This window comes from Ranitomeya imitator, chromosome 4 (genome assembly GCF_032444005.1).
Source record: "Ranitomeya imitator isolate aRanImi1 chromosome 4, aRanImi1.pri, whole genome shotgun sequence".
Taxonomy (NCBI): domain Eukaryota; kingdom Metazoa; phylum Chordata; class Amphibia; order Anura; family Dendrobatidae; genus Ranitomeya; species Ranitomeya imitator.
Genome location: NC_091285.1, coordinates 472,607,580 through 472,634,045, shown reverse-complemented (window position 1 = coordinate 472,634,045; position 26,466 = coordinate 472,607,580). Strand labels below are relative to the sequence as shown.

Genomic DNA, 26,466 nt, shown 5'->3' with positions numbered 1-26,466 from the left:
GCCACCTTGGTTCACTCCAATTGTGTTTTAATTCAAAGGATCTGCTTTTGAAGGTGTTGAAACAAACTGGCTTGTTCCTTTAGACTACTTGCAGTCACAATACTTTTCTGAAGGCTTGGCTTTTTTGGGAGCTTGTAACCCTCAGCATTAAAGCAGCCTGAATAAAACTGTAAGTATATCGCACTTGAATTTTTCATCCAACTTTCTGAATACTTTTATGTATTAATTCTATGCTTTTGAAGGCTTAAAAAATAAATAAATGGTACATTAACATTAATTTTTCATAGAGGTATATATTATGGTCAGAAGCAAGACTATTAAAAAAAATTGTATGGTGTAACTTGCTTACCTTTTGGTCAGACCTGTTACTATTTTTGAAGTCAAGGAGTCCAACAAGGGGAGTGTAGCACAACTTCTTCAAATTTTGTTTTATTATACACAGTGTTGTTTGTATCTCTTGATAGCCAGCACATTGTCCCATAGTTTAATTGATCTATACACATGTTCATTTTAAAGATGGCTTTGTGTTTCCAATCTGTGAGGCACAATAAATGTCCTATACTATCCCCGTAGACTCTGTCAGTATAGTCTATTGAGATCCATCAATACAATAGCCTCATAGGTATATGGTCAGTTGAACCGTGGTTCACAATCCCCAATACGAACGTGTAAAACCTAAGGCTGTGTACACACCCTGATCCTGACGTATCAAGACAGGCAATGATTGCACCGTTCTTGCTGAGGGGTCGTGCTGGAGTCACTCTACTATTAGTTAAAAGATGAATGCTGCCTCTTATTTAATTAGGAGTGTCTGACAAACAACATACACCTCCATGCACTTCTTACTAGGGTTGAGCGACTTTTACTTTTTTAGGGTCGAGTCGGGTTTCGCAAAACCCGACTATCTCAAAATCTATTTTTATTTTTTTTTCCCTCTCTCCCCTCCGTCCCTGAACAGAAAAGCTGGTGTTACACATTGCAAATCGCTACAGCGCACAAGCAAGAAGATGGCGATAAGCATCCACGCCCCTAAGACCTATGTCATCACTCGGCCTACGCTCCTTCATTGGCTGAAAAAATGGTGCCAAACGCGACTTTGATGAGAAGATCGCCGACCGCATGGCCGATCCCACACTAGGGTCGGGTTTCATGAAACCCGACTTTGCCAAAAGTCGGCGACTTTTGAATTTGTCCGATCCGTTTCGCTCAAGCCTACTTCTTACCATAAGCCTTACTGCAGTTGGGAACTGAAGTAAGATTTGTGGCATAAGGAACACCTTTGCTCATTGAAAATGGTTTGAATCAGGACTTTGGCGTTTTCAGACCAGAAAATGAATGGAAACTCAAAGTTGTAGAGGTTTGAAGCGTTTCTGCTCCAAAAATGCTGTGTGCGCATAGCCATAGGCTGCGTGACAACAATGAGTTTTTGATGCGGTCAAAAAAAAAATGCAGCTTCTTACGGTTCCAGCAAAGTGTATGAGATTTATAGATATCCTTAAGCGCACGGTCTGTTTTTGTATAAACTCTCCTGTAAACTGGACTGTGGTAAAGCCACATGTCAATTTCTCTTGCAAGTAAGCAGAATTTTATGCACAAATCTTTCCTACAGACGTGCACTAGATATAGAAAATCAGCAGGTAACAAACACACATGAATTTTTAGTGTTTCCACTGCAGAAACGCATCAAAAAAGACATGTGATCCACACCTGACTGTATCGATAAAGTTTAGTCAAAGCCAAATTCCAGGACTTATCAAAAACAAAGCTCCTTTTGTTTAAAACATGACCTACTAACAAGTTTAAAAACGAGCTAAAAAACTGCAATGGAAAAATGAAGAAGTAACGCAACTTTAGAAAATGTGCAACATCAAAAGTTCAATGTGGGAACTTAGAATAAAGGCTCATACTCACCTGCGAGAAACTCGGATGAGTCTCGCACGTCAATGCCCGGGACTGAGGAGCGGAGTGTGTGGCCGCATGTATTGCTATGCGGCCGCACGCTCCGCTCCTGAGTGCCGGGCATTGACGTGCAACACTCATCCGAGTTTCTCGCAGGTGAGTATGAGCCCTTAGGGTGCAGTCAGATGGCTGCATAAATATTAGACATCGGACTGGCCGGCACCTCTCCCAACTCTAGCATAACTGCTGCGTTGAAATACATTAGGCTGTCATGCCTTGGTCGGGAGAGCCACCAGCCAGTTTTGTCACAGGGTTTTTTTTTGTTGTTTTTTTTTTGTGTGTGGTGGTACTGCAGCAACCAAAAAATCATAATTTTGGCATTTTTTTTTTTTTTTTCGGTTTATAATGTTTACCGACTGGATTAATTTTCATATTTTGCTCTGACTTTTCTGAACACGGCAATGACATGTTTTTGTTGTTTTTTATTGGGGGGGGGGGGGGGAAACATGTCATCAGGCTTCTGCAATATTCAGGAATACCTTTTAGGCTATGTGCTCACATTGTGGATTAGGCTTAGGAATTTCTGGTGCGGATTCTGCCTCTCTTGGCAGAAAACGCAGCTGCGGATTTGCCGCGTTTTTCGTGCGAATCTGCAGCATTTTTGGTGCGGTTTTGCTGCTGATTTCTATAATGGAATGGGTACAAAAATGCTGCAGATCCGCAAAAAAGAAGTGACATGCTACTTTTTTTAAACCGCAGCGTTTCTGCACTGAATTTTCCGCACCATTAGCACAGCATTTTTTTTTTTTCCTATTGACAATCATTTTACTGTAAACCACTTGCGGATCTGCAGCGTTTCTGCACTGCAAAAAAACACTGCAGATCCGCAGGAAATCCGCAACATGTGCACATACCCTCAGGATTGCTGCATATCGTGAAAATTATGGTCTCCCAAGCCTGGCAACAGGCAAGGTTTCAAACAAGTTCTGTAATAAGCATGGAGGTCTTCAATAGACCCCTGGCTGTCATAGCAAACCATCAAAAACTGCGATCCTGTCATGATATTGTTAATGTCGCTGGCGTGATTGTTAAAGGCAGTTCCTAGCTGTAATACACAGCCAATACCTGCCACGTATGGGGCGAGCTCACTCCGTGAGCCCCCTCCATACACCCACTACCAACTTACACTGTACATGTACAACGTATGTTGGTAAGGGGGTGAAGTGCTTACTTCAGAATTCTGACATAAAACACGTCAATAAGTAATACCATTTTGGTCAGCTAAACAAAAATAGGAGGAGCATGGGTTGGGCGTAATAAATGTTGCAATTTTTAAGCTTCTGGCTTTTATGCCTGTAAAAAGCCAGTTTCAACAAAATAGGCCATCTAATCCATCAAAATTTACAGCACTTTAGTGGTATAACTGTTTGGCAGAAGCATACTACAGTTCATTTCTGGTGAAGGTACCGTTGTAAGATGTGCCTAATTCATTAAGGCTACTTTCACACTTGCGTCGTTACGGGCCCATCGCAATGCGTAGGGCCGATGGACGCTGTGAAAATGACTGCATGACGTTGGCAACGGATGCAGTTTTTCAACGCATCCGCTGCCAATTCTGCAGTCCGGGGAGGAGGGGGCGGAGTTACGGCCATGCATGCGCGGTTGAAAATGGTGGATACGACGCACAAAAAAAGTTACATGGAACTTTTATTGTGCTGACAGTCCACCAAAACACGTTGCATCCGTCGCACGACGGATGTGACGTGTGGCCATACGTCGGAATGCGTCGCTAAATGCAAGTCTATGGAGAAAAAACGCAACCTGCGGGCAACTTTGCAGGATGCGTTTTTTTTTTCTACAAAATGACGCATTGCGACGTAGCCCAAACGACGCAAATGTGCAAGTAGCCTAAGTGGCTGTCCTTACTGCAGAGGTCCTGTTCAGTAAGACTAAAGTACAACATGCCAAAGAGGAAAAAAAAATCGGACTTGTTGTGGCATGGTTTTTTTAAAGACTTTTTAGTTGTCAAGCACTGTAAAACTACTGTAGACAATCCTAAAATAAACCTGACAGATCATGCATGCTGCCGATACTGTGGTCAGCATATATCAGCCACTGACTGTGTGATCACAGCCATTTATTTTTTTTCTGAAAGGATACACAGACATACTTTTCTCTCTGAAACGCTGCCCCATACACATCAGATGGTAATCATGCCCTTCCTAAAAACTGAAGGTTTGGTCGAATTGAAATGGTTCCATTTTTTTTTTGTGCATTTCCTCCAATCTGCAAATTCCACCCTACTTCCTATTAGTCCTGACTCCTGACAGGAGTTCAAATGTGATGCTGGGGACACCTGCCCAAATTCATAACACTAGAAGATTCTGCTGTAAAGCTCCATTACCAGAGATTTATATACTGTGACAAATATTACCACCTGGAGAGGGTCATAAATGGAGATTCATACAACATTATTGTGTAATAATAAATATAATGTACAGTGTAAAACCTACGAAGGAGTGCTGCTGGTAAGAAAATATTCAAACTTTATGAATTACCTGATTGCTTAAAATCATTACCAACATTAATTGAGTGGTGGTGGCTCTCATATCATGTTTTGTGAATTGAAGGATCACAATTATAAACTGCTATCCCACCACTGATCATGGCAGTAGGACTGTGTCCACTATAATATAAAGCTTGATGCATTATTAATTAATTGACATGAACAAACTAATACAATAATTTATTTACCATCTGGTTGCACCCCCATGATAGATTCAGGACTGTTGAAGATGAGCTTTTCTAAAATCTTTTTTTTTTTTTCAATGCAATTGTATAATTAAAGTTTGAATATATTCTTACCAGAGTTGTGGCACTCATTCTTTGTAGGCTTTATATTATAATTAGGAGTGCCATTCATAATTTTTGGTTGTTAATGGAAACTGATAAATTACGGTATATAGGGTCACTCTAATAACAGGGAAAAAGTTATTTAACTTGATGGCATCTCCGGAATGACCCTGAAAGGACCTGGATATAAAACAAAGTAAAAACTTCTAGCGAATAGATTTTTTGCTTTGGCTTGTAATGGTGAATCATTGTTTTGATAAAGTAATACAATTATTCAACTGCATTTCTGGAAATGTTTTAATATTTTGTGATGGCATGGCAAATAGCTGGTGTCAGACGGTGTCAGACCTCTTTGATCTCCATGCTTCAAGTAGTGATTGTATATCTTAGTGCTATTTTATTACATTGGAAGATGGAAGAAAACCTTTAAAACCTGTCATTCATACAGCCGATTTGTTGCAAAAATGCATTCAGTACACTTGCTGTTTGTGAATATTGCCCTCGGGGCATGTGCCTACTGAAGGAAATTCCTAAAGGTACTGTCACACTCAGCAACTTTCCAACGATCACGACCAGCGATACGACCTGGCCGTGATCGTTGGAAAGTCCTTGTGTGGTCGCTGGAGAGCTGTCACACAGACAGTTCTCCAGCGACCAATGATGCCGATGTCCCCGGGTAAACATCGGGTTACTAAGCGCAGGGCCATGCTTAGTAACCCGATGTTTACCCTGGTTACCATTGTAAATGTTAAAAAAAAAAAAACCCACATACTTACATTCCGGTGTCTGTCACGTCCCCGGCGTCCACTTCCCTGCACTCCTCCTGCATCCTGTGTAAGCGCCGGCCGTAAAGCAGAGCGGTGACGTCACCGCTGTGCTCTGCTTTATGGCCGGCCGGCGCTGACACAGGATGCAGGAGGAGTGCAGGGAAGCGGACGCCGGGGACGTGACAGGCACCGGAATGTGATTGTGATTTTTTTTTTTTTTTTTTTTAATATTTACAATGGTAACCAGGGTAAACATCGGGTTACTAAGCGTGGCCCTGCGCTTAGTAACCCGATATTTACCCTGGTTACCAGTGAACACATCGCCGATTCAGCGATGTCAGTGGGTGATCCAGCGACGAAATAAAGTTCTGGCCTTCTAATCTCCGACCAGCAAAGTCACAGCAGGATCCAGATCGCTGCTGCGTGTCAAACACAACGAGATCGCTATCCAGGACGCTGCAACGTCACGGATCGCTATCGTTATCATTGTAATGTTGTTCAGTGTGAAGGTACCTTTTAATTGTATTTGGTTGTGCAAATGGTCCTGATTTGCTTCACTTTTTACCTTTTGAATTGCAAATGCGGATTTAAAATCCCCATGGTTCATCATGGTGATATCTAGGGTTGAGCGAAACGGATCGGTCATTTTCATAAGTCGCTGACTTTTGGCAAAGTCGGGTTTCATGAAACCCGACCCGATCACTGTGTGGGGTCGGCCACGCAGTCGGCGACCTTCGCGCCAAAGTCGCGTTTCAATGATGCGTTCAGCGCCATTTCTAAGCCAATGAAGGTGGACGCAGAGTGTGGGCAGCGTGATGACATAGTTCCTTGTCCCCACCATCTTTGAGAAGGGCATGGCAGTGATTGGCTTGATTTCTGCGGCGTCACAGAGGCTATAAAGGGGCGTTCCCGCCGACCGCCATCTTACTGCTGCTGATCTGAGCATAGGTAGAGGTTGCTGCCGCTTCGTCAGAAGCAGGGATTGCGTTAGGCAGGGTACATTAACCCCCAAACCGCTTGTGCTGTAGCGATTTCCACTGTCCAACACCACCTTTTGTTTGCAGGGACAGTGGAGGCTACATTTTTTTTTCTTCTCATCACTGTAGCTCATTGGGCTGCCCTAGAAGGCTCCCTGATAGCTGCATTGCTGTTTGTACGCCGCTGTGCAAACCAACTGCTTTTTTCAAAGCACAAATCCTGTTGCTCCTTCCTTTTCTGCACAGCTATCTTGTTTGTTTGTCCACACTTTTGACTTTTTTGTGCAGCAGTCCACTCCTTTTTATTGCTGCCTGCCATACTTTGCTGAGATTACTGCAGGGAGATAGTAATTGTAGTACAGTCCCTTTTTTTTTTTTTTTTTGTTTTGTTATATCTCTTAAAGCCACTTTCTGCCACAGAAAATATACTCTAATACAGTGGCCCAGATTTATTCACTAGTCTCCCTGAAGGGAAAAAAAAAAAAAAAAGGGTGCAGATTAAAATTGGCAAATCTGCATCAGTGGCCGTCCTGTTTGTGGCATCTGTGTCTCATTTTCTGGCACAGAAAACATACAGTCTAACAGTGGGCCTGATTTCTTTCCAATTGTACCATAAATGAAAAAAAATAGTGGGAGATTAAGATTGGCATTTCTGCTTCAGTGCCAGTCCTGTGTGTGGCATCTGTCTCTCATTTTGTGCCACAGAACATATACTGTATAAGAGTGGGCCACATTTCTTCAATATTCTCCCTGAAAAAATAAAAAGGGGGAGATTTTTATTGGTAGTGTGTGCATCTGTGTAAGTCCTGTTAGTGGCATATCTGTCTGCCACTGAAGCTGTGTACTGTTACACATTGGGCCTGATTTTCCCTGCAGTCTCACCCACCTATAAAGGGATCTATAAATCCAACAGAAGTTTGAGTTCACCTTGTGACTGGTTTTACAGTAACAAATACTGTTAGTTTGGTTACGTTTTTCAAACAATGAGGAAGTCTGGTGGAAGAGGTTGTGGCCGTGGGCGGTCATTGCCAGCTGGTAATGATGGTAGTGGTGGTGGAGCATCAGGTGGTCATGGGAAAAGCAATATAGCACCTAAGTCTCGAGTTGTTGAGCCAGGTTCGTCATCTGGCTACACAAGGCCTCGAACGCTCCCTTTTCTGGGAGTAGGAAAACTGCTTTTAAAGCCGGAGCAGCAAGAACAAGTTTTGGCTATCCTTGCTGACTCAGCCTCTAGCTCTTTCGCCTCCTCTTCTGAAACTGCTAAATGTAAAAGCAGCGCGTCGGTAGTGGATGTTCACGGTCAGGGACAAGTCGCTTCCTTGTCTTCTTCACCAAGAACAACAGAGAAGGATGCTTCAGGCGACACAACGGGTTACTCCATGGAGCTCTTTACACATACCGTTCCTGGGTTAGAAAGTGAAACGGTTAACAGGCCATGCCCATTACAAGTTGTATCGGACATGGAGTGCACAGATGCACAGCCACAGCCAGATTACTATGCTGTTCCTTTGACTCAGACCAGAACATTGCCCTCGCAGTGTAATGATCCAGAATCTGACCCTGATGAGACTATGGTGCGCCGTCATGAACGCTATACCACCGGCTTACACGGTGACACAGACGAAGTTGCACACGAGATAGAAGAGGAGGTCAGTCATAGTCATGACCCAGTTGTTGACCCCAATTGGCAGCCATTGGAGGAACAGGGTGCAGGCGGCAGTAGCTTTGAAGCGGAGGAGGAGCCGCAGCAGGCATCAACATCGCAACAGGTTCCATCTGCCTGGCCCGTATCTGGCCCAAAACGCGTGGCAAAACCAAAACCAGTTGTAGGACAGCGTGGCCATCCGGTTAAAGAAGCTCAGTCTGCAATGCCTGAACAGGTATCCGATGGTAGAAAGAGTGCAGTCTGGCATTTTTTTTTTTAAACAACATCCAAATGATCAGCGCAAAGTCATCTGTCAAAAATGTTCAACTACCTTAAGCAGAGGTCAGAATCTTAAAAGTCTAAATACAAGTTGCATGCGTAGACATTTAACCACCATGCATTTGCAAACCTGGACTAACTACCAAACGTCCCTTAAGGTTGTAGCACCCTCGGCCAATGAAGCTAGTCAGCAACGCTACATCCCTTCCCTCACTGTAAGCCCACCATTTCCCGCACCACCTGCAGTAAATGTGCAGTTTCGTCACCAGGCCAAAGCAGTCAGGGAATTGCCAGGTTCATGGTAGGAAACTTTGCATGTAGGGCACCAGCAAGAATACGATCTCCAACCCTCTGTCTGCCATGTCTACCGGCACCCCCGCTAGTTCCACCATCTGCAGCTCTCCAGTCCAGCTCACCCTACATGAGACTCTCGTTAGAAAAAGGAAGTACTCATCCTCGCATCCGCGTACACAGGGTTTGAACACCCACATTGCTAGACTAATCTCATTAGAGATGATACCCTACCGGTTAGTTGAAAGCAAAGCTTTCAAAGCCCTGATGGACTACGCTGTACCATGCTACGAGCTACCCAGTCGACACTTCTTTTCGAGAAAAGCCATCCCAGCCCTCCACCAGCATGTAAAAGACCGCATCGTCCATGCACTCAGGCAATCTGTTAGTACAAAGGTGCACCTGATAACAGATGCATGGAACAGTAGGCATGGCCAGGGACGTTACATGTCCATTATGGCACACTGGGTTAATGTGGTGGATGCAGGGTCCACAGGGGACAGCAATATTGGGACAGTTCTGCTTAGCCCATGGTCTAGGAAACAGTTGGCTGTAGGAATTGGCTCCTCCTCCTCCTCGTCCTCCTGCAGAAGCGAGAACTCATCCACAGACCGCAGTAGAATGAGCACTCCATCCGCAACTGCCACTGTTGCACACAAGGTGTCCCATTATGGGACAGCTAGTGGCAAGCGTCAGCAGGCTGTATTGGCAATAAAGTGTTTGGGCGACAACAGACACACCGCGGAAGTTCTGTCCGAGTTCTTGCAGAAACAAACTCAGTCATGGCTGGGCACTGTACATCTTGAGGCAGGCAAGGTAGTGAGTGATAATGGAAGGAATTTTGTGGCTGCCATCTCCCTTTCACAACTGAAATACATTCCTTGCCTGGCTCACACCTTAAACCTGGTGGTGCAGTGCTTCCTGAAAAGTTATCCGGGGTTACCCGACCTGCTCCTCAAGGTGCGCAGACTTTGCTCGCATATCCGCCGTTCGTCCGTGCACTCCAGCCGTATGCAGAACCATCAGCGGTCTTTGAACCTTCCACAGCATCGCCTAATCATCGACGTTGCAACAAGGTGGAACTCCACATTGCACATGCTTCAGAGACTGTGCGAACAGAGGCGTGCTGTGTTGTGAATTCTGTGGCTGAATTCACTCCTGTGGTATTGCAGCCTCTGGGCTTCCTCCCTCAGGTGTTTTGGTGAGCTCGTTGGCTGCCTTGCTATTTAACTCCACCTGAGTCTGTCTTCCTTGCTCCTTGTCAATGTTCCAGTGTTGGATCTGAGCTACTGCATCTTTCCTGTGGCCTGCTGCTCTGCTAGATAAGTGTTACTTTGTTTTTGTTTCCGTTTTTTTCTGTCCAGCTGTGCTATTCTCTTTTGCTGGAAGCTCTGAGACGCAAAGGGTGCACCGCCGTGCCGTTAGTTCGGCACGGTGGGTCTTTTTGCCTCCCTTTGCGTGGTTCTGCTTTAGGGTTTTTTGTAGACTGCATAGTTCTCTTTGCTATCCTCGCTCTGTCTAGAATATCGGGCCTCACTTTGCTGAATCTATTTCATTCCTACGTTTTGTCTTTTCATCTTGCTAACAGTCATTATATGTGGGGGGCTGCCTATTCCTTTGGGGTATTTCTCTGAGGTAAGTCAGGCTTGTATTTCTATCTTCAGGCTAGTCAGCTCCTCAGGCAGTGCCGAGTTGCATAGGTAGTGTTAGGCGCAATCCACTGCTGCTTTTAGTTGTGTGAGGATAGGTTCAGGTATTGCAGTCTGCAGAGATTCCACATCTCAGAGCTTGTTCTATTGTTTTTGGGTTATTGCCATATCACTGTATGTGCGCTGATTACTCCACACTGTGTTGCCTGATAGCACAGCATAACAGTACAAGGAGCCCAAACCAATGATTCTCAATAGAGGGAAAAAAGAAGTCCTGACATCATTTTTTTTTTTTTTCCTCAGCTCTGTCTTCAGTTTTTTTTTTTTTTTTCCCCTAGACATTAGAGTGCTTCAGGACACAGCTGTGGACATGGATATTCAGGCTCTGTGCTCCTCAATGGATAATCTCGTTATAAATGTACAAAAGATTCAAGATACAATTGATCAGAAATCTATGCTAGAACCGAGAATTCCTATTCCTGATTTGTTTTTTGGTGACAGAACTAAGTTCCTGAGCTTCAAAAATAATTGTAAGCTATTTCTGGCCTTGAAACCTCATTCTTCTGGTAATCCTATTCAACAGGTTTTGATTATTATTTCTTTTTTGCGCGGCGACCCACAGGACTGGACGTTTTCTCTTGCGCCAGGAGACCCTGCATTGAGTAATGTTGATGCGTTTTTCCAGGCACTTGGATTGCTTTACGATGAGCCTAATTCAGTAGATCAGGCTGAGAAAAATTTGCTGGCTTTATGCCAGGGTCAGGATGATGTAGAAGTATATTGTCAGAAATTTAGGAAGTGGTCAGTACTCACTCTGTGGAATGAATCTGCACTGGCGGCTTGGTTCAGAAAGGGTCTCTCTGAAGCTCTTAAGGATGTCATGGTGGGATTTCCTATGCCTGCTGGTTTGAATGAGTCTATGTCCTTGGCCATTCAGATCGGTCGTCGCTTGCGCGAGCGTAAATCTGTGCACCATCTGGCGGTATTGTCTGAGAGTAAACCTGAGCCTATGCAGTGCGACAGGACTATGACTAAAGTTGAACGGCAAGAACACAGACGTCTGAACAGGCTGTGTTTCTACTGTGGTGATTCCACTCATGCTATTTCTAATTGTCCTAAGCGCACTAGGCGGTTCGATAGCTCTGCCGTCATTGGTACTGTACAGTCCAAATTCCTTCTGTCCATTACCTTGATATGCTCTTTGTCATCATATTCTGTCATGGCGTTTGTGGATTCAGGCGCTGCCCTGAATCTGATGGATTTGGATTATGCTAAACGTTGTGGATTTTTCTTGGAGCCTTTGCGGTGTCCTATTCCGTTGAGAGGAATTGATGCTACACCTTTGGCCAAGAATAAGCCTCAGTACTGGGCCCAGCTGACCATGTGCATGGCTCCTGCACATCAGGAAGTTATTCGCTTTCTGGTACTGCATAATCTGCATGATGTGGTCGTGTTGGGGTTGCCATGGCTACAAACCCATAATCCAGTATTAGATTGGAACTCTATGTCGGTAACCAGCTGGGGTTGTCAGGGAGTACATGGTGATGTTCCATTTTTGTCTATTTCGTCATCCATTCCTTCTGACATCCCAGAGTTCTTGTCTAACTTTCAGGATGTATTTGAAGAGCCCAAGTCTGATGCCCTACCTCCGCATAGGAATTGTGATTGTGCTATCAATTTGATTCCTGGTAGTAAATTCCCTAAGGGTCGTTTATTTAATTTGTCCGTGCCTGAACACACCGCTATGCGCAGTTATGTGAAAGAATCCCTGGAGAAGGGACATATTCGCCCATCGTCATCACCATTGGGAGCAGGGTTCTTTTTTGTAGCCAAAAAGGATGGTTCGCTAAGACCGTGTATTGATTACCGCCTTCTTAATAAGATCACTGTTAAGTTTCAGTATCCCTTGCCATTGATATCTGACTTGTTTGCTCGGATTAAGGGGGCTAGTTGGTTTACTAAGATTGATCTTCGTGGTGCGTATAATCTGGTGAGAATCAGGCAAGGAGATGAATGGAAAACGGCATTTAATACACCCGAGGGTCATTTTGAGTATCTGGTGATGCCGTTCGGACTTGCCAATGCTCCATCTGTTTTTCAGTCTTTTATGCATGACATTTTCCGTGAGTATCTGGATAAATTCTTGATTGTTTACTTGGATGACATTTTGATCTTCTCTGATGATTGGGAGTCTCATGTGAAGCAAGTCAGAATGGTTTTCCAGGTACTGCGTGCTAATTCCTTGTTCGTGAAGGGATCAAAGTGTCTCTTCGGTGTGCAGAAAGTTTCATTTTTGGGGTTCATCTTTTCCCCTTCTACTATCGAGATGGATCCGGTTAAGGTCCAGGCCATCCAGGATTGGACTCAGCCGACATCTCTGAAAAGTCTGCAGAAATTCCTGGGCTTTGCTAATTTTTATCGTCGCTTCATCTGTAATTTTTCTAGCATTGCCAGACCATTGACCGATTTGACCAAGAAGGGTGCTGATTTGGTTAATTGGTCTTCTGCTGCCGTGGAAGCTTTTCAGGAGTTGAAGCGTCGTTTTTGCTGTGCCCCTGTGTTGTGTCAACCAGATGTTTCTCTTCCGTTCCAGGTCGAGGTTGATGCTTCTGAGATTGGAGCAGGGGCGGTTTTGTCACAGAGAGGTTCTGGTTGCTCAGTGTTGAAACCATGTGCTTTCTTTTCCAGGAAATTTTCTGCTGCTGAGCGTAATTATGATGTGGGCAACCGAGAGTTGCTGGCCATGAAGTGGGCATTCGAGGAGTGGCGTCATTGGCTTGAGGGAGCTAAGCATCGCGTGGTGGTATTGACTGATCATAAGAATCTTACTTATCTCGAGTCTGCCAAGCGCTTGAATCCTAGACAGGCCCGTTGGTCGTTATTTTTTGCTCGTTTTGATTTTGTGATTTCGTACCTTCCGGGCTCTAAAAATGTGAAGGCGGATGCTCTGTCTAGGAGTTTTGTGCCCGACTCTCCGGGTTTATCTGAGCCGGCGAGTATCCTCAAGGAAGGAGTCATTGTGTCTGCCATCTCTCCTGATTTGCGGAGAGTGTTGCAGAAATTTCAGGCTAATAAACCTGATCGTTGTCCGGCCGAGAAACTGTTCGTCCCTGATAGGTGGACTAGTAAAGTTATCTCTGAACTTCATTGTTCGGTGCTGGCTGGTCATCCAGGAATCTTTGGTACCAGAAAGTTAGTGGCTAGATCCTTCTGGTGGCCATCTCTGTCACGGGATGTGCGTGCTTTTGTGCAGTCCTGTGGGATTTGTGCTAGGGCTAAGCCCTGCTGTTCACGTGCCAGTGGGTTGCTTTTGCCCTTGCCGGTCCCGAAGAGGCCTTGGACACATATTTCGATGGATTTCATTTCTGACCTTCCCGTTTCTCAAAAGATGTCGGTCATTTGGGTGGTCTGTGATCGCTTTTCTAAAATGGTCCATCTGGTGCCCTTGGTTAAATTGCCTTCCTCCTCTGATTTGGTGCCTTTGTTCTTCCAGCATGTGGTTCGTTTGCATGGCATTCCTGAGAATACTGTTTCTGACAGAGGTTCCCAGTTTGTCTCGAGGTTCTGGCGAGCCTTTTGTGGTAGGATGGGCATTGACCTATCTTTTTCCTCGGCCTTCCATCCTCAGACTAATGGCCAGACCGAACGAACCAATCAGACCTTGGAAACATATCTGAGATGTTTTGTTTCTGCTGACCAGGATGATTGGGTGTCATTTTTGCCGTTGGCTGAGTTCGCCCTTAATAATCGGGCCAGCTCGGCTACCTTGGTCTCTCCATTTTTCTGCAATTCTGGGTTCCATCCTCGTTTCTCTTCAGGACAGGTTGAGTCTTCGGACTGTCCTGGTGTGGATTCTGTGGTGGACAGGTTGCAGCAGATCTGGACTCAGGTAGTGGACAATTTGACCTTGTCCCAGGAGAAGGCTCAGCTTTTCGCTAATCGTAGACGCCGTGTGGGTCCCCGACTTCGTGTTGGGGATCTGGTTTGGTTATCTTCTCGTCATATTCCTATGAAGGTTTCCTCTCCTAAATTTAAACCTCGTTTTATTGGTCCGTATAGGATTTCTGAGATTCTCAATCCGGTGTCTTTTCGTCTGACCCTCCCAGACTCCTTTTCCATACATAATGTATTCCATAGGTCGTTGTTGAGAAGATACGTGGCACCTATGGTTCCATTTGTGGAGCCTCCTGCCCCTGTTTTGGTGGAGGGGGAATTGGAGTATATTGTGGAGAAAATTTTGGATTCTCGTGTCTCTAGACGGAAACTCCAGTATCTGGTCAAATGGAAGGGTTATGCTCAGGAGGATAATTCCTGGGTTTTTGCCTCTGATGTCCATGCCCCAGATCTTGTTCGTGCCTTTCATGTGGCTCATCCTGGTCGGCCTGGGGGTTCTGGTGAGGGTTCAGTGACCCCCTCCTCAAGGGGGGGGTACTGTTGTGAATTCTGTGGCTGAATTCACTCCTGTGGTCACAAGTGGTATTGCAGCCTCTGGGCTTCCTCCCTCAGGTGTTTTGGTGAGCTCGTTGGCTGCCTTGCTATTTAACTCCACCTGAGTCTGTCTTCCTTGCTCCTTGTCAATGTTCCAGTGTTGGATCTGAGCTACTGCATCTTTCCTGTGGCCTGCTGCTCTGCTAGATAAGTGTTACTTTGTTTTTGTTTCCGTTTTTTCTGTCCAGCTGTGCTATTCTCTTTTGCTGGAAGCTCTGAGACGCAAAGGGTGCACCGCCGTGCCGTTAGTTCGGCACGGTGGGTCTTTTTGCCTCCCTTTGCGTGGTTCTGCTTTAGGGTTTTTTGTAGACTGCATAGTTCTCTTTGCTATCCTCGCTCTGTCTAGAATATCGGGCCTCACTTTGCTGAATCTATTTCATTCCTACGTTTTGTCTTTTCATCTTGCTAACAGTCATTATATGTGGGGGGCTGCCTATTCCTTTGGGGTATTTCTCTGAGGCAAGTCAGGCTTGTATTTCTATCTTCAGGCTAGTCAGCTCCTCAGGCAGTGCCGAGTTGCATAGGTAGTGTTAGGCGCAATCCACTGCTGCTTTTAGTTGTGTGAGGATAGGTTCAGGTATTGCAGTCTGCAGAGATTCCACGTCTCAGAGCTTGTTCTATTGTTTTTGGGTTATTGCCATATCACTGTATGTGCGCTGATTACTGCACACTGTGTTGCCTGATAGCACAGCATAACAGTGCTGTTATGTATTTGTGGGAGGATACACATACACGGGCAGGCAGTTGGATGGCAGACATGGAGTTGTCAGGTGTGCAGTGGTCGAAGGTACAAGACCTGTGTCAAGTCCTTCAGTGTTTTGAGGAATGCACACGGCTGGTTAGTGCAGACAACGCCATAATAAGCATGAGCATCCCCCTAATGCGTCTGCTGATGCAAAGTTTGACGCACATAAAGGAGCAGGCGTCTGCAGCCGAGGAAGAGGGAAGCCTTGATGACAGTCAGCCATTGTCTGGTCAGGGCAGTCTATAGGACGAGGTAGCGGGCGAAGGGGAGGAGGATGATGGGGATGAGTATTTTTTGAATGAGGAAGCTTCTCCGGGGCCAATAGAAACTGGTGGCGTTGCAAGGCCGGTTTCAGGCTTTTTGAGGGAGAAAAGTGACGTAGATTTGCCAGAAACTGCCCCTCAACCCAGCACAACCGCAGATTTGACAACTGGAAGTTTGGCCCACATGGCGGATTATGCCTTGCGTATCCTCAAAAGGGACCCATGCATTATTAAAATGATGACCGATGATGATTACTGGTTGGCCTGCCTCCTTGATCCTCGCTATAAAGGCAAATTGCAAAATATCATGCCACATGAGAACCTCGAATAAATATTAGCAACCAAACAAGCAACTCTTGTAGACTGTTTGATTCAGGCATTCCCAGCACACAGCGCCGGTGATGGTTCTCACACGAGCTGCAGGGGGCAACAGGGCAGAGGTGTTAGAGGTGCACAATTCAGAAGTGGCGTTGGACAGGGGGGTTTTATGACCAGGTTGTGGCGTGATTTCGCAATGACCGCAGACAGGACAGGTACCGCAGCATCAATTCAAAGTGACAGGAGACAACATTTGTCCAGTATGGTTACTATTTTTCTTCCCCTATTGATGTTCTCCCTCAACAGTCATTCCCATTTGATTACTTGGCATCCAAAATAGACACCTGGCCTGAATTGGCAGAATATGCATTGCAGGAGCTTGCTTGCCCAGCAGCTAGTGTGCTATCAGAAAGAGTATTCAGTGCTGCTGGTTCAATATTGACCGAAAAAAGGACTCGTCTGGCTGCCCAAAATGTTGATGATCTAACCTTCATTAAAATGAACCACTCATGGATTTCTAATTATTTTGCCCCACCTTTCCTGGCTGACACCTAGCTTTCCTATAAAATGGTCTTGCTTGTGGACTGGTCTTACTGACTGTTCCAATCTCTTAATTGGCAGCAGCTGTTTGTCCAGCATACGATATGTTTACACCTCCCTAAATGGGCTAACTCCTCCACGGGGCCGTGGTCTCGCCACTTGGCGCAAGCACCCATGAGTGCCTTTTGTCTGAAGAGGTGGGTATGCCCGCTTTTAGTCGACGGCACTGCCACTGGGTCCCTCATAGTACAATAAAGTGTCTCTGGCGGTGGTGGCACGCACCCAATGTCAGACACACTGTTGTAACATGAAGGGCCCTGGGCCTGTACCGCCGGCCACAAGAGTTTCCCCCCCAGCTTAAACACTGCTCTACCACTTGCAAAATTATCTCTCACAGCTCCACCAATGTTTAGTCTATGCGCTGACATCCTTCAATGCCTGGCACTGACAATACCAATTTGTTGACATGTATGATGCTAGTTAAAATAGTCAGGGTCAGTGTCCTATATTGACACCAGTAAATACTTAGCAGCGCCAAATTACTATGTCTGAAACTCAGGTACAGGGGTGGGCTCCTCTGCTAAGTATGCCACCCTTTTTTTTTTTTTTTTTGCTTAGTTGTTTTGCGAGACATTAACATCTATTTCTTTTTTGGGAGTACTAACTGTGTCAGACACTCCTTCCAATCATCCTCCGCTGACCACACCAATGCTGCCTGTGTACCCCTGCCACATAATCGAACCTGCTTTGAGCCTTTTTTTTAATTTTAGGCCTACTAAGTGTGTCTGCGGTCCCTCCTTCAAATTGTCTTCCGCTGAGCACACAAATGCTGACCGTGTACCCACGTAACCTTTTTTCAACCTGCAGTGAGCCAACTTTGTGGTGTAAGGCCTACTAGCAGTGTCTGTCTGTGCCACTTAATACAGCTGTCCTCCTCTAAGAAAAAAAACACAATTGTCTGGTTTTCTGCCTGTCGAAATTATAAAACTGCATTGGGGCCACAAGTTTCATTGTGGTCTACAAACTGAGTCTTCCGCTCCAAGGTGTTCTCTGTTGCCTCTCCCTAGCTTCTATATTGAAGCTCTTGTTAAGTAGTTGTTGAAACAACATTGCATTTGGCCTACAAGTTGGGTCTGGGTTGCAGAGACGGTGTCTGCCGCTCCAAGGTGTTCTCCAGGTTGCCACATAATCGAAGCTGCATAGAGCCTATTTTGTTATTTTAGGCCTACTAAGTCTGTCTGTGGTCCCTCCTTCAAATTGTCCTCCACTGAGCACACCAATGCAGACCGTGTACCCATGTAACCTTTTTTAAACCTGCGTCGAGCCAACTTTGTGGTGTAAGGCCTACTAGCAGTGTCTGGCTGCGCCACTCAATACAGCTGTCCTCTTTAAAAAAAAAAAAAAATGACCTGAGATTATCAGGTTTTCAGCCTATTGGAATTTTAAAACTGTAGTGGGGTTACTAGTTTGGTTGGGGCCTACTAACAGTGTCTGCCACTCCAAGGTGTTCTCCTGGTTGCCTTTCCTGAGCTTCTATCTTCAGGCTCTTGTTAAATACTTGTTAAATGGAACAACTGCATTTGGCCTACTAGTTGGGTTTGGGCCTACTAACGGTGTCTGCCGCTCCTTGCTGTTCTCCTGGTTTCCTGTCCTGAACTTCCATTTTCAGGCTCTCGTTAAGTAGTTGTTAATGTTACACTGCATTTGGCCTACTAGTTGAGTTGGGGCCTACTAACGGTGTCTGCCGCTCCATGCTGTTCTCCTACACTGAACAAAGCTGTGCCGCCTGTTTACTACTGTTGCCAATTTTGAACTGCATTTAGACTACTTACTGATTTGGGCCTACTCTCTGTCAGCCTCTCATTACAGTTGTCCTCCACTGAACAAAGCAATGCCACCTAGTTAGTCCTGTTACCAATTTTGAAATGCATTTAGCCCACTTTATTTGGGCCTAGATCTGTTTCCTCCTCATCCTGCCCATTGCCCAGCCAGTGCTAGATGACACTGCTGGTACATTGACCCAGCCCGCTAAATTCCCCTTGCACGCTACCCAGCCAGATTCTGACCCTGCTGAAAGTGAGGTTCCCCTTCCCGCATACTATACCACCTTACACGGGGACAAATAGGAAGGTGCAGATGAAAGTGCAGGTTCCTTCATCAGATGGGGGGGGCCCACTCGTTCACATTGCCACTGGCACAGGGCCCCTCATAGTATGCAAAAGTGTCGCTGCCGGTGGGAGGCACCCCCGCCGTGCAAAAACACCGCCATACTTTGAGGGGCCCTGTGCAAGTGGCAATGTGAACGAGTGGGCCCCCCCATGCTTGCTCTGGATCACAGCACCTGCAAAGTTGAAATACTTACCTCTCCCTGCTCCACTGCCATGACGTGGTCCACGTTTCCTGGGCCCACTAAATACTTGACCCAGCCATACCCCCCACAAATTTTGATAAATTACCCCCAATGTCCAATGCCTAACTATTATTATAAGGTAAATTAAGATTGACAAGCTTCAGTACCAAGAATTGATGTTTTGGCCATTAAAATGGACACACTAGGTGTTTTCCTGGCCTCCACTCACTGCCGACTATGCTTCCCCATTGACTTGCATTGGGTTTCGTGTTTCGGTCGATCCCCAACTTTTTGCGATATTCGGCCGATTTCACTCGACTCGACTTTTGAGATAGTCGGGTTTTGCGAAACCCGACTCAAACCTAAAAAACTAAAAGTCGCTCAACCCTAATGGTGTCCACCTCAGCATGTGAATGGAATTTGTCAATCTCATTTACTTTACTGCTATTCTAGTACAAGCCAATTTTCTATATGGAAAACAGCTTGTGGCTGTACACCCCAGCGAATGAAGGTAATGTAGGTCAATGACCTATAGTTACCTTCATTCGCGGTGATGCGCCCCCTGCTGGATGTCCTCATATGACCTCGAGCCTGGGATCTTTTCCCACGCTCCAGGGACATCCAGCAGGGGGCGCATCACCGCGAATGAAGGTAACTACAGGTCATTGACCTACATTACCTTCATTCGCTGGGGTTTACAGCCACGAGCAGCACTGCATTAGCAGAGCTCGTGGCTGTAAAATATTTTAACCCCTTCAGATGGATTTACAACGTGGGACGTTACAGATCTATGGAAGGTATGTATATTGTTGGTTTATTTTTTATTTGTTACAGAGCGAGGGTCTTCAGCGAGTGGATTGACCGTACAATAAATTATTACAACAAACGGTGTGTTTATTTCATTAAAATACTTTTTAATATTGAGTGTTTATTTTTAACCCTTTCATACAATTGGATTAATAATGGATAGGTGTCATAATTGACGCCTCTCCATTATTAATCTGGCTTAATGTCACCTTACAATAGCAAGGTGGCATTAACCTTTCATTACCCCATATCCCACCACTACACGGGAATGGGAAGAGAGTGGCCAAGTGCCAGAATAGGCGCATCTTACAGATGTGCCTTTTCTGGGGTGGCTGGGGGCAGATGTTTTTAGCCAGGGGGGGGGGGCAAAAACCGTGGACCCTCTCCAGGCTATTAATACCTGCCCTCAGTCACTGGCTTTACTACTCTGGCGGAGAAAATTGCGCGGGAGCCCACGCCAATTTTTTCTGCGATTTAACCCTTACATTTAAGAGCTAGAGCGCCGAAATTTTGCATATACACACTAACAACATTAGTAGTGTGGAATATGCAAAAAAAAAGAGGGATATGACATGGTTTACTGTATGTAAACCATGTCTCATATCATGTTGGGTTTTGGCAGGAGAAATGAAAAGCCGGTAATTGAATTACCGGCTTTTCTGCTATATCGCGCTGAAGTTAATTAAAAAAAAAAAAAAAAAATATATATATATATCCTGACTTTTAATTAGAGACCGCCAACCCGATCCCAGAGTGGGGTCGGGTTTCACGAAACCCGACTTTGCTAAAAGTGCCGATCTGTTTCGCTCAACCCTAGTGCTCACATATCTTTAACTCCTTAATGACAGCCAATACGTCTTTTAAATAACCTGAGATATAAGAGAATAGCCTCCCCATACAGGAGACAATCCAACAGCTGTTGGCTGTACACTATAGCTGACAACTTGCTGTATCAGCCACGATCAGTGTTTGCACCATCCAAATCTGTTTAACCCCTTAGATGCTGCTGTAAATAGTGACTACATCATTATATATGGTTAACAGAGTGTGGGGGCTTCCTCTTTATCCCAATTGGTGACTTCAGATCATGATTTTGTGGTCTTGATGTTTGCAATGGCAATTCATGACCAAATAGCGGCTTTAGAGTCGGACAGCTATAGTAATCTGTTCAGAAGTTAGGTACATTTTGGTGGTAAAAATACACATTTTCATTTGTCATGCCACTTTGCATTAATTCCTGTAAAGCACCTGAAGGGTTAATAAACTACCTGACAGCAGTTTTCAATATGTCAGGGGGTGCTGTTTTTAAAATGCTATCACGTTTGGGGGTTTCCCATTATATGAGACCCCTAAAGTCACTTCAAACATGGATAAGTCCCTAAAAAAATAAATTTTGTAAATTTCCTTGAAAAAATGAAAAATTGCTGCTACATTTTTTTTTAAACCTCCTAAAATGCTACCAAAATAAAACATTTTACAAATGGTGCTGATGTAAAGCCAACATGTGGGAAATGTTATTTATTAATGGTTTGCTGTGGTATGACCATCTGGATTAAAGGGATAATCATTCAAATATTTAAGATTGCTACTTTTTTTTAACATTTCTCAAATTTTTGATATTTTTTTTATAAAAATTGACCTAAATTTACCATTATCATAAAGTATATTGTCACGAAAAAACATTCTCAAAATCACTGAAGCGTTTCAGAGTTATTACCACATAAAGTGACACTGGTCAGATTTCAAATTTGGCTCCATCACTAATACCCCCCCAAATATATTTATTCCAATGGTGGCCAAACATCCCTAATTCGACAATTTGGCCAACACTCATGTATGAGGCCATTGTCTTAGCAAGCGCTTTTGTGTAGGGGAGAATTAGATTAGATAGCTGTGAGCAGAATAATTGTATGGCGGGAAGTTATCTAAAATGTTTGAATGTGCCTCATTCAAAGAAAAAAAAAATTTAAGTAGCTTTCTTTTGCCCAAAAGTACAGTTACCAGACGGACGTTTTTAGCAAAATCTCTGTAAGAAAATATGGAATATGCTACATTAATTTGATTTAAAGTACTTGGGGGGGGGGGGGGGGGGGGGGGGGGGTTTAACTTTTTTTATAGAATAAAAAAAAAAGCCTTAAAAGTTTGCATGAAGAAAGCCATTTATTTATTTTCTTGTATCTTGGCTTTGGAGCCCCCAAATGCACCAGAAATTGTGTGAATGCAGTATAATTATCAAATTTAGCAGTATCATCTAGAGAACAGCAACTGTTGAATATATATATTTTCCACTTATCTGAATGTGAATGTTGAGTTTTGCAAACTGTTTCTCCAATCTCAGTAGTGAATCCTTGACATACCGATGTGACTGAACCATATTTTATTGACCTGATCTTAAATACCATGGAGTAATGAACAGATATTATAGACTGAATTAATTTATAAAATGTTTTTTAGATTTTTGTACTGTAGATCAAGGAGATCGGTAAAGCATAAAATGAAGCAAAGACTTATTTTAAGAGTATAGATTAATAGAAACTGAAGCAGAAAAAAAAGCACCAGAGTGATCTATCCCATCCAAACTGAATGAAGGTTTATTTTAATGAGATGCAATGTTTAAATACTTGTGCTGAATGCGGGACAATTCCAGGCTCGCAGATTAGCAGTTTGATAAGACTTTCCCCCTAATATTGTGTGAACAGATGTTTATGTTTTCAACTTTGTCATAAAGGCAGTATTGTGGCTACGAACTCACATTTGCAGTTCAAGACAACAGATGCTTATGTAAAAATGCACAGGCACAAAAAGTGCTGAAGCCCGGATAATGTTCTTGGGGCTCACTCTCCGGTTTGCTTTGCAGAATTTAATTTCAACAATTCACTTTTTCTGACAAAGCATTGTGAGGAGTGCATCAGCAGGAGGAACAGCTAGTGTCAATGTTGAGAAACTACTCTCAGAATTAGCAGTTGAAAGCTAATAATTCTTCGTATATTTCATGCAAGCATATGCTGCACAGAGAGGATTATCATTTCCATTACAAAGAAGTTGCTGGGAAACTTATCAACCAACGCATTTTTTTCCTTACGCACATTGTATGCACAAAAATATTACTCCAGCTTTCTTTTTTCTTAATCAACTTAGAATTTTATACAATAACAAAACAAATCTCCTTGCCATTCAGCTTAAAACACTTTACATGTGCACACGTTCAGGTTTTTTCGCGCTAAAAACACTATAAAAACTAATTAAAAACGCATGCATTATGCATTCTAGCATTTAGAATGTGTTCTGCATGTTTTGTGCACATAAATGCGTTTTTTTCCGTGAAAAAAAACGCATCGCGGTAAAAAAAAAAATGAGCATGTTCATTATTTTTGTGGATTTTCTGCGTTTTTTTCTGCAATTCTATCCATTTGGGAAAAAACGCACCAAAAACGCATTAAAAACGCGGTAATCTCGCAGTAAAATCGCGGTAAAAAAATGCATGCGGATTTCTGGCAGAAATGTCTGGTTTTTGTCAGGAAAATTTCTGCAAGAAATCCTGATGTGTGCACATACCCTAAGGCTATGTGCACACGTTGCAGATTATTTGCATTTTTTTAGCGTTTTTGCGCTATAAAAATGCTATAAATCCGCAAATCTGCATACATTAAGCATCCCATCATTTATAATGGAATCCGCAATTTCTGTGCACATGATGTGCGTTTTTCCGCATGAAAAACGCATTGCGGAAAAATAATGAACCTGTTCATTAATGTTGCGTTTTTTTTGCAGATTTCCCACTGTTGGGAAATGTCTGGGAAAAAACGCATCAAAACCGCGTCAAAACCGTGCAAAAAATGCGCAAAAAAACGCATGCGGATTTCATGCGGCAATCTGGCAGAAATGTCCGGATTTCCACAGGAATTTTCTGCATGAATTCCTGAACGTGTGCACATAGCCTTAAGGTTCCCTGCAGTCTCTGTACCTCCTGTGCCAACATGGACATGTGAACACTGCAGCCAATCGCTGCTTGTAGTAGGTCCTGACCATGTCTCTAGGTAATGTACACTAAATATTGGGTGTGGAATGTTTTTTACTCATTTTTTTATATAGAGACATTAATTCCGCAGTGTTTTAGAGACATTATCAGCACTGTCCCCAATGGGGCTCACAATCTAGACTCACTCAGTATGTCTTTGGAGTGTGGAAGGAAACTGGAGAACCCGAAGGAAACATGGGGAGAACATACAAATGCCTTCTATCTAGTGTTGAAGTTAATATTGTATAGCACAGCTATCTTGGCTTATACAGGGGAATGTAGTCAGTTGGCAAATTTGTTACTTGAGGTGCAAAGCATGGATGCTTAGAAGATATATATATATATATATATATATATATATATATATATATACTGTTGAGATTGACCCCAGAATGATTAAGCTACCAGTGTAACATCAATAAAAGCAGGCATAGGCGAAACAGGGTATTGGACAGAGAGACACAAAAGTGAAAAACAATTTTATTTCCTCCTCCTCATGCAATCCTCAGTGTTAAGATTGGCATGTGTTCTGTTGGTACATTTGCAGAGGCACTGTTAAACTCTGCATGGTGATGGTGCACAGATCATATTCTAATAAATTGGAACTAAAGGGACACCTTTTTAAATATAGCATTAAGTATTCTAATATCCTCACAAATTGGATATGACCGTTGTTGTAGCAACTTTCTTTTAATATCTATTCTATTTAAGTTTTGTCTTTTCATTCACTGTCTCAAATGTTGTAGCGTATATGTAACATTATTAAATGTAATTTTTTTTCCATGTTTTGCAGTAAGACTCTGTGGAAATGACATTCACAACATTCAACAGAAGAATATTAATATTGGATATACTTTTTGCCTTAATTTTATTAAAGCTAGTAACGTCAGATCCAATACTGGAACATGGTATTCATTCCAGTTTTGCTCAAAGAAAGTTGAGAGGCCGTGAACGCCGAGAGATCCAAAAAGAAATTTTATCTGTTTTGGGATTGTCGCATCGACCAAGACCTCACTTGCATGAGAAAGATACATCTGCTCCAATGTTTATGATTGATTTGTACAATTTGATGAATGTCCAAGATGAACAAATGTTTTCTTTCTTTAAACATGTTCATACGGATGATGAACCTTCACTTGTTGGTCACCAGGAAACTTACCTTCTTGCTGATGCTGATCTAGTCATGAGCTTTGCCAACTTGTTTGATAATGATACTGAAGTTTGTCATCAGTGCTACCGTAAAGAACTAAGATTTGACCTTGTGGACATACCGGTTGGGGACCAGCTGACAGCAGCTGAGCTAAGGATATATAAAGATCAAATCCCCTATAATGAAACATACCAGCTAAGCGTCTATCAGGTGATGGAAGCACACACAAATAAGTTGCTTAAGCTTGACACTCAAATCATCTGTGGATCAGACTTTGGGTGGTTAACTCTTGATGTCACTGAAACCAGTAATGCTTGGGTTGTAAATCCAAAGTACAGTCTTGCCCTTCAGTTGATGGTTGAGACTATGGGTAACAAAAGCATACAGCCAAGATTTGTAGGTTTAGTTGGCCAAAGTGGTCCTCAAGAGAAGCAGCCATTTATAGTGGCATTCTTTAAATCTAAAACTATTCACCTTCGTAGGGCAAGGTCTACCAGCGGACATTGGCATCAAGAAGACCAAGCCATGGAAATGAAAGACTACCCATTAAGTAATATTACAGAGATTTCCATGAGTAATTCTCTTGACGAGCAGCATTTCTTAAAACAGCCATGCCAGAAGCATGAGCTATATGTAAGTTTCCGGGATCTTGGTTGGCAAGATTGGATCATTGCACCAGAAGGTTATGCTGCTTTTTACTGTGATGGTGAATGTGCTTTTCCTCTGAACTCTTACATGAATGCCACTAATCATGCAATTGTCCAAACTCTAGTTCACTTTATTTACCCTGAAATTGTTCCAAAACCATGTTGTACCCCTACAGAACTTCAAGGAATACCAGTCTTGTATTTTGATGACAATTCCAATGTTCTATTAAAGAAATATAGAAACATGGTTGTTAAAGCTTGTGGCTGTCACTAGCCCCCACAATCTCCAAAAAAACCTTTCTGGGGAATTTTAATGTGCATTTTAATTCATACGAACTTTTAATTTTTGCTTTGTATTCTATTAAAAATTTATCTCATGGATTATTTCTGTTTTTAGGCCATTTCATGATTCTTTTCCCTGTCTTGTGCAAAGATGCAATAATAAATATATATACAGAGAAAAAATGTGGACTTTATTGCCCAATGGCGTGGTGACATTTCAGATATGGTATCTTTTCTCAGGTTTGAGAAAGGATACCATATTCGAAAAGTCACCATGCCATTGGGCAATAAAGTCCACTTTTTTCTTTCTAATTTTTTTTGTGCGGTTTCTTTTTTTTTTACTCTATTGTGAGGAATCATTGGATTGTTGGTTGGAAAAGCTGTGCACATTAACTGAGGTACATATAGCTGTGCACATATAAAATTATGAAGAAGGGGGAATGTTTTCACTCTTAGGCCATGAGATGATCCTGTTTTTGATGTAAAGGTTTTTTCTTT

At 43.4% G+C, this 26,466-nt stretch overlaps 1 protein-coding gene across 2 annotated transcripts; it reads left to right on the top strand.

Annotated features, from left to right (window-relative positions):
- Positions 1 to 39: 39 nt before the first annotated feature.
- Positions 40 to 25,960, top strand: LOC138674209 (bone morphogenetic protein 7-like). 2 transcript variants are annotated; one of them, XM_069762115.1, is made up of 3 exons: positions 40 to 169; positions 24,683 to 25,721; positions 25,812 to 25,960. In XM_069762115.1, the coding sequence occupies exons 2-3, from the start codon at positions 24,698 to 24,700 to the stop codon at positions 25,958 to 25,960; spliced, it is 1,173 nt and encodes a 390-aa protein (XP_069618216.1). In that variant the 5' UTR covers positions 40 to 169; positions 24,683 to 24,697. The 2 variants fall into 2 exon arrangements, with proteins under 2 accessions (XP_069618216.1, XP_069618215.1); XM_069762114.1 differs by having other exon boundaries at positions 24,683 to 25,960.
- The last annotated feature ends 506 nt before the right edge of the window (positions 25,961 to 26,466 follow it).